Raw genomic sequence first — 8,077 nt, forward strand, 5'->3', positions numbered from 1 at the left:
TTCTTCTTAAATCAAATTCTATTTGTGAATTCAGCAAAATAATTTCTATAAAATAAAACAGCAAAATATTTAAATAGTATAAGGGTGGGCTGTATCTGTTTTGCAGGGGTATTTGGTTTTTAGACATGTTCCAAAAAAATTACACACATTCAAGTTACCAATTTTCATTTAAATACAGTATTTACTGATGCGTTTCTCGAAGTCTTGAAACAAATGTTTATTCTGGAATAGAGATACCTCAGAATTGTATTTGACTAACCAGTAGTTTCTTTTATCATTAAACCCTGCTTCTACTGTTAAGATTTCCTGTATAATGGATAAAGAGCTAAGACAATTCTGCTTTCAAGTAGAACTGTGAACGAGCAGAAAACCAGCAAGTTAACTTGGTGCAGTGGCACTCACAAGTACTGTGTGATTTCATCGACTTCCGCTTCTCTGGGATGCAGTAGAAGGAAAGTGTTAGAAGTTTATCTAGTAAGCTCTACCAAAGAAACAAAACAAGCACACCAAATACAGTCTATTATGCTCCAGGCATCCTGGCATAGCAAATTTTTGCATATTTGTTTTAATTCTTTTAAATTCCTATTACTGAAAACTAAGTGTTCTTTATCCCACCCAGAGACAGAACTGTCAAACATCAGATGTGAGGAACATATGTGAAACTGAAAACCACTTGTTTGTCACATTTTCCCTCCCCATTTTATAGTCTAGGTGTAAGAAGAAAAAGTTCTGAGCGATGCAGTTGTCACATTGGGACAACTGCTGTCACCTTTTTTTGTTGGTTTTTTCTTTTTTTCTTCCCCCCCCCCCCATTGGCTACACTAACTTGGTGTGAAGCCATGCTAAATGTTACAGCATAACTATAGCTTCAAAGTGATTAACCTAATACCAGAATGAAAAAGGCAATGAAAAAAGATCTAGAAACAATGTTACATCACCAATTTTCCACATCAACCAAATAATTAAAAGGTTACCAGCCATTACGTTGCTCATAGTAAAATCGACTCCAGTGGCAAAGAATTAACATGAAACTATTTCTGTGGTTGACATGGATAGGCTTTTTCGTAAAGGAGTTGATCCGACTGCCATGAGGCAGGCAACACTGGTTGCAGAGCGCAGCAGATATATCAAGAAATTATTTTTTTGTTTTTGTAGATCTGTGAGTCTCATCAAGACAAAAAAAAATGTTTCTTGCTCAAGAATTAACAGTCAAACATTAATATACTATATACACCTTTGCCATTTACACATTAGCATCAGGCCATTTATTACAAAACACTATACACTTTCCACTGCAGGCGGGTTATATATTGACAGCAATTTTCTGCAGATAAGACAGTGAATAGACTCTCCACTCCATGTTGATTAGGAATAGTTTTTCTAGTTTTAAATATTAGCCAGACACAGAGAAAGGTTGGACTGTAAGGCCTGGGTGCACAGTCTTGATGGAGCAAGTTAATTGATTATGTGCATTTCACTAATCTTTTGTCTGAGGCGGGGAAACTTCTTCACTGCCTTCGTAATTTTCTTGTGCTCGTTGGCCAGTTCGCTGAGGGTTGTTCATGTGGTGTGCTGCCGGGCCTGTATATGGCTGTCCATGCACGTGGTTATTCTGTAAGAAAGCAGAAACATTTTACAGGGACTTTAAGTTTAGTGGCTGCTACCTGACAAGTTACGTGCGGCTGCCCGTAACACTCAGACTATTGAAGAGTATCCTCCAGCACACCTGAACTTCCCGTGCACCAACATCTGCATTAACACACATCACAGTTTCTTCGTTCCTCTGAACTGCACCTGCCACTTACCTTTTTACCATTTACACAGAAGGAAAACTTCCAACTTGTAAAGAAAAAAGCACTGGTTAAAATAGTAATCTCGGCTTTTGAGTAACAGTTACATGCAAAGCAAAAGCATCTAGGAAGAAAAAAAAGGAGACCAAAAAAGGCTGCCTACGTGGAGCACACACTGAAAGGTGCATGTATCTTAACAACAGATTGAATTGGCTTGGAAGTATTTCCTAAGACAATGGAAAAAGTATCTGCATTTATGCAGCATACTTTTAGTTTTTAAGAGGGAAAACATTACTGTTACAGAACTGAATGATATGTAGACCAGTAGTATTCTGCAGATGCTCACCCCCATTTAAAAAGACACACAGGCGTCTGGCAAATGAAAACCTCTCATCTATCTGGTGTTTTGCAGAGTTTAACCAACTGTGGAGAAACTAGGAATATGCAGATTGTGTGTGTTAGTGAGAAATGCCATCTCTTGCAAGAAAGTGAACGCATCACAAGGGTAACGGTGAGGTTACTGTATGTGTCTGAACTCAGGAGAAAGAGTGGGAAAATCTGCATGACTTACCAACTGCTCTGCTGAGAACACCAAGTAAGGAAAGCAAGATGGAGGGAAAATGGGTTTGGGCAGGAAAGGAAATTAAATTAGCAGATTTGGAATATATAAAATGAATTGGAACAAAAAATGGTGACTAAGTTGGGGATCTACTCATTTAATCAATTCCACAAAAAAAATGGTTATGATTTCTTTCAGATCTGGCTTTCTACTGAACGATATTAACAAAGCAGCCATTTAACATAAAAACAGATTTAGATTTTATATGTACTTAGACTTAGAGATCAGCGTTCGTAGCACAAGTTATATGTAACAAAGCCACCTGCATTCTTCTGAAAGCCTTCCAAATATCCAAACTGAAATTCAGGCTTTGAGGCTTTATTTTGTGTTTAAAACCAAGAAAGCAACTCATGTTATCAATGGCAACACACAGGACAGAATCAAATTCACCATGCACTAGATTGTGATGACGTTTGTTCCCTGGATCTTGCTATGGATGATTAATCCCTGATCTGACAACATTAAAATTTTCACCTGGAACTCTGATGGTGAAACTGTTCCCGGCAAAACGGAGGTTTATCTTTATTCCTCCACATGCGACACTTGACAATAACATGCTTCAGGCTAAATGCCTCCAATTTAAGTTACCACAAATGCTAAGGAAAAAAAAAAAAAGCTAACCTAGAACTCTGAATAAATGATTCAGCCCTGAGCTCTTACCTGCTGATACTGGGAACCAGGCGAATGGGGATACAGGGGGGCATCTTCAGGTGGAGAAGACTCATGTTCATCTGGTGCATCAGGATCATCTGGTTCCTAAATTTTGAAAGAACACGCGATTTACTTAGGTAAAATGTAACATCTATTCTATCCATCACCAATCCTACATGCAAGTGACTGCTTCTGACATGCTCTCAGAAAAATTCAACCCCACCATGTCACCCATCGCTTGTATCATACTACCTAAAAATTCCCATTATCAATGTACTACAGGTAAAACAGACCCACTCATAATCTACTTTAAAGGGTCAATTTTGATTTTATACTGCTAATTCTTTAAGTGACAGATGTCTACAGAAACAGTAATAAAGGTGGACAAACGTATAGGAGTATGTAACTGAAGCCAATCAATACAGAAATCTGTATTTATAAAATACTTATAAAATGCGTTACCTCTGCGATGACCAGAGACTGTTGCTAAGGTTAATTATTTTATAAAAGCACTTCCCTCAATTTTTTTTACCAGAAGTCAAGTTAGTTTCTTTACCTCCTCCGGGCAGAGTTCACAAGCTTTTGCAAGAGTCATTCTGGCACTGTGCGATCTCTCTAGGAAGTAGCCATTTGATGTCTCGTTGCTTTGTATTGGTGGAGACCAGTTATTGTAGGTGTACTGGGGATTGCCAGTGTACGGTCTACGCTCAAGCTCATCTCCCAGCCATTCCACTGCCCATGTCCATTTCCTCTTCAAATCCCCATTGCTCTGCAGATGGAAAAATAACAATTCGGAATTATTTTCTCCATTCTTCAAAACGAAGATATTTTTCCCTTTCTATACATCAGCTATCAGAGAACAAATCACCAACACGTATACTGCTGTTTCAAAGACTCCCTGAAATCATGTTTTTTGTAAAGAGAAAACTTCAAATTTGAAATTAAGCTTGCAGATACGCAGCTGCATCACAGCATCACATGGGCAATTTTAACCAAATTGCTCTCAATCCCAGACACTGATCTTCTGACATAGGAAGGTTCAAATAAGCTGCACTCAAAAGTTGTAATTTCATCAAGGTGGCAAAAACCGAGTAATTTTTTTATTATTTATTTTACATAGAACTGGAAAAAAAAGCAGCAAGTGGTAGAACAAAAGGTATCACCTGAAGGATCTGGTAGGCTACAGGACAGTTGCTGAAGAGAGCTACCATGCACTTTATACACTGGTAAGCTCTTTTCTGATAATGATTCTTAGAGCGCTGAATGGTGTCAAATAGTCCATCCCTGTCATCTGGGATTCCCTTAAGTGCGTTGTGAATCCTACAAAAAAAAACCAAAACAAAACCCACAAAACTTCAGGTGTGAAAGAGTTTTAATATTTGAATTAAAGTTTCATTACAGGGTAACTACGAAAGAGATAGCTGGTGTACTAACTTCTGGTTTTAGCAAAGAGTTGGTTTTTTAAATAAGAAAACTAAGTTGACACATCACATATATAACTTCTAGTTTTAGCATGTTTGGTTAATATAAGTCCTTATAGAACTGGAACTGTCAAATCCTCAACATAATGGTTACATATGTTCTATTTATGCTTCTCAAAGATACACTCATTCAGATGCAGTTCTTCTGAAGAGGAATGAATGGCGCATATCTGTGCATCAGAATAAGGGACTTGGGCATTCCCTGGAATTAAGTCCACTTTCTGCGCCTTCTGCTCTTAAACAAAGAGTAGAAGAATTAATTGTCACCCTGAAACTGTGCAGGAACCGAGAACTGAAACACTTTTGGCTTTGAAAAAAATGTCAGGAAGGCACAGAACCTACACTAATGTCTCAAAGAGCTACGCTCTCTGTAGGAAAAGCAACTGGCTCCTTTCCTTACAGCCCTGGCAACAGCGAGTGAATAGACTCTGGGTAGCCGGCAACCTACGCTTCAGCTGTACAGTGATACTGAGCTTCACCTCAGCTAATTTAACTTAATGGTACTTGTAACACAGTTATCCGAAACGTGGCACTTGATTTGACAAGTTCAACAGAAACTTATAAGAGTCTGCCTGATGCCAAAGAACAGCAGCAGCCACCTCACAGTACAAGAACGCAAGGAGCACTGAAGGATGCACACTGCCTAAGACCGGAGGACATTTGTTTTCCAAGACTTAGAAGACACTACATTTACTATGGACAGTCACACTATTTGGTTTGCGTTTTGGGTTTTTTTTAAAGAGATGAAAAAGATCATTACAATTTTATGATTATCATAGCAAAACGAAGAACAGGACTGAGATCAAGCTACTTGCAGAGGATGACTGCAGCTGGCCACTTCACACCCCTCTGCTGAAGCCTAACACAATTCCAACAAACAGGGCTACTCCCCAGACACCAACCCTGAATCCAAAGTCACGCACCTCTCCCACCGTAACGAAAGTCATACTACAACATGCAACCTCCTTCACAATTATTTCAAACGTGGTGCTATTCCAAGTAACCACTTCCATGATTTCCCACTTGTGTTTCCATCCTAAAAAATGCTCTTTTACTTTACATTAACTAAAGTGTGCCCAGACTCCAGCATTCTGAGGATTTAAAGACATCTAACAGAAGTATTTGTTTATCGGAAAGAAAGCCTAAACCATTTGCATTATATACAGATTACATTTACTTACATATGCAAAACCGAAAAGCCTGTATATAAAGGGTATCCTTGTCCCCTACCTAAGCTGCACTTCCTATAAAGAAATTGAAGAAATCCCTCCAACTCACTCTTCATGATTTGGAGAGTGGTAAGCCAGACCACCATCTTCTCTTAAAAGTATATTCTAATGTAAGGCCAGGCAACTGTTAAAATCCTAAGAGCACAGTCTACTTAGGATCAGAGAACATGTTGGGTTGAAAGGGACCTTTAAAGGTCATCTAGTCCAACCTCCCTGCAGTGAGCAGGGACATCTTTAACTGGATCAGGTTGCTCAAAGCCCCATCCAGCCTGACCTTGAATGTCTCCAGGGATGGAGCCTCCATCACCTCTCTGGGCAACCCGTGCCAGTTTCACCACCCTCAGAGTAAAGAACTTCCTCCTAATGCCTAATCTAAATCTACCCTGCTCTAGTTTAAGACCATTGCCCCCCATCCTGTCGCTACAAGTCCTTGTCAACAGTCCCTCCCCAGCTTTCCTGCAGGCCCCCTTCAGGTACTGGAAGGCCCCTGTAAGGTCTCCCTGGAGCTTTCTCTTCTCCAGGCTGGACAACCTCAACTCTCTCAGCCTGTCCTCTCAGGGGAGGGGCTCCAGTCCCCCGATCATTTTTGTGGTGCTCCTCTGGACCTGCTCCAACAGGTCCATGTCCTTCTTGTGTTGAGGGCTCCAGAGCTGGACACAGCACTGCAGGTGAGGTCTCTTTCAACCTGCTGGCCACGTTGCTTTTGATGCATTTTGAAACTTCTACAGGTTAAGTGCGTGAGTTCACCCCAATACCCACACTGCACACAGCAAGTCAGAGAGTCACAGAGGGTTAAGGGTTGGAAGGGACCTCTAGAGATCATCTAGTCCAACCCCCCTGCCAGAGCAGGATCCCCTAGGGCAGCCACACAGGAACACATCCAGGCGGGTTTCCAAAGTCTCCAGAGAAGGAGACTCCACAACCTCCCTGGGCAGCCTATGCCAGGGCTCTGTCACCCTCACAGTGAAAAAGTTTTTCCTAATATTTGTGCTCTTATTCCAAGGATATGAAGCATGGTTGCAAATTATTTAGTAAATCTGATACTACCTATATTCACTTATTATGAAACAGGGACATTCTGAAATCGTGACAGGTACTATGTTGATGACATTTACTTTGTGTTACCTCACCTACTACTACTTCTGTATAAAACTTCTGAAATATTGACTAATCTCTCAGATAGTCAGTTTTTGCAATAATTACATTTTTTGATATCCACTTTCAAAAGCCTTATTCTGTACATTTATAAAAATTAGGTTTGAAATTTATCCTAAAATATGATCACAGAGAGAATATTTAAGCATGAAATATGCTTTTCTCCCAAGCTGACACTTTATGCACCTTTCCGTATCACTACCAGGGCTGATGTGCTTCTTAGTAAGATCAGGCTACTATGAGACTTTGATTCTTGAAGGATGTATTTTCAACCTCACAACAAATTTCAACGAGTTTAGGCTAAGTGAAAGAACTTCTAGGCTAATGTGAAAGAACTTGGGTTCACAGGATGACTAAGGAGCAAATTTCTTAATAGTAAGGAAGGTCAAAGCAAAAAACATAGATTTACCTCAAAATATGAAGTAGAAGTGGAAAAAATGCTTTATTCTTGTACTTCTATTTAATATACACTTAAAAAAAACCTCTTGAAAGGATTAGCAACCAAACCACTAGGAAAACAAGCTGTACAAAATATAGTAATTTTGAATTATAAAAAGATTGGTAAATACTAACCTGTGAGTTTGCCAAGAGTCCTCAATTAATAGGATTTGCAGAAGCAGATCCAAATAAGGTCGAAGTTCGTATGTATATGAATACGCAACCTTAAAAATAAGAACGTAGACAACATAAGGAAGTATTACTTGAAACACGCAGATTATACGGCGTAGTTCAAGAACACAACTCGTTTGAAGTGAATTTTACTGTAATTTAACAGATATTTCAAGATACAATGCTAGCAAAATATTGATTGCATCAGGACTCAGAGTTGCTTTTGTTTGTTTATTGTTTTTAAACATAATAGGCTTTGTAAAGGACAAAATGTTTCCTTATGAGCTGCTAATAAAATTCATCTGAAGCCTCAAGCATGTGATGGTTTAGAAGCTACCTTAAAAAAATACCTTCAGAAAAGCGAAGTACAAAATGGTATTTTTCACTGATATTGCTACTTTTAGACGGTACATTCAAAGGTTATCTTCAAAAGTTTTCCGAAAATGTAAAACCCATGGCTAGCAAAACATCAGCAAAACGATGTTTTTATGATTCCTTCAAGTCCCAAAAGGATATAGAAAAATGTGACATTTATATGGGGGG

At 39.1% G+C, this 8,077-nt stretch overlaps 1 protein-coding gene across 2 annotated transcripts in view; it reads right to left on the reverse strand.

The window, feature by feature from the left end:
- LOC104279105 (probable ubiquitin carboxyl-terminal hydrolase FAF-X) overlaps window positions 1–8,077 on the reverse strand; it is a 78,897-nt gene continuing 70,820 nt past the window's right edge. For both annotated transcript variants that reach the window (XM_009876282.1, XM_009876281.1), the window contains 5 exons: window positions 7,499–7,587; window positions 4,224–4,380; window positions 3,617–3,829; window positions 3,070–3,165; window positions 1–1,612 (listed from right to left, as the gene is read on the reverse strand). In XM_009876282.1, the coding sequence (XP_009874584.1) occupies window positions 1,478–1,612; window positions 3,070–3,165; window positions 3,617–3,829; window positions 4,224–4,380; window positions 7,499–7,587 (690 nt within the window). In that variant the 3' untranslated portion in view covers window positions 1–1,477. The remainder of the gene's footprint in view (window positions 1,613–3,069; window positions 3,166–3,616; window positions 3,830–4,223; window positions 4,381–7,498; window positions 7,588–8,077) is intronic.

This window comes from Apaloderma vittatum, unplaced genomic scaffold (genome assembly GCF_000703405.1).
Source record: "Apaloderma vittatum isolate BGI_N311 unplaced genomic scaffold, ASM70340v1 scaffold4269, whole genome shotgun sequence".
Classification (NCBI taxonomy): domain Eukaryota; kingdom Metazoa; phylum Chordata; class Aves; order Trogoniformes; family Trogonidae; genus Apaloderma; species Apaloderma vittatum.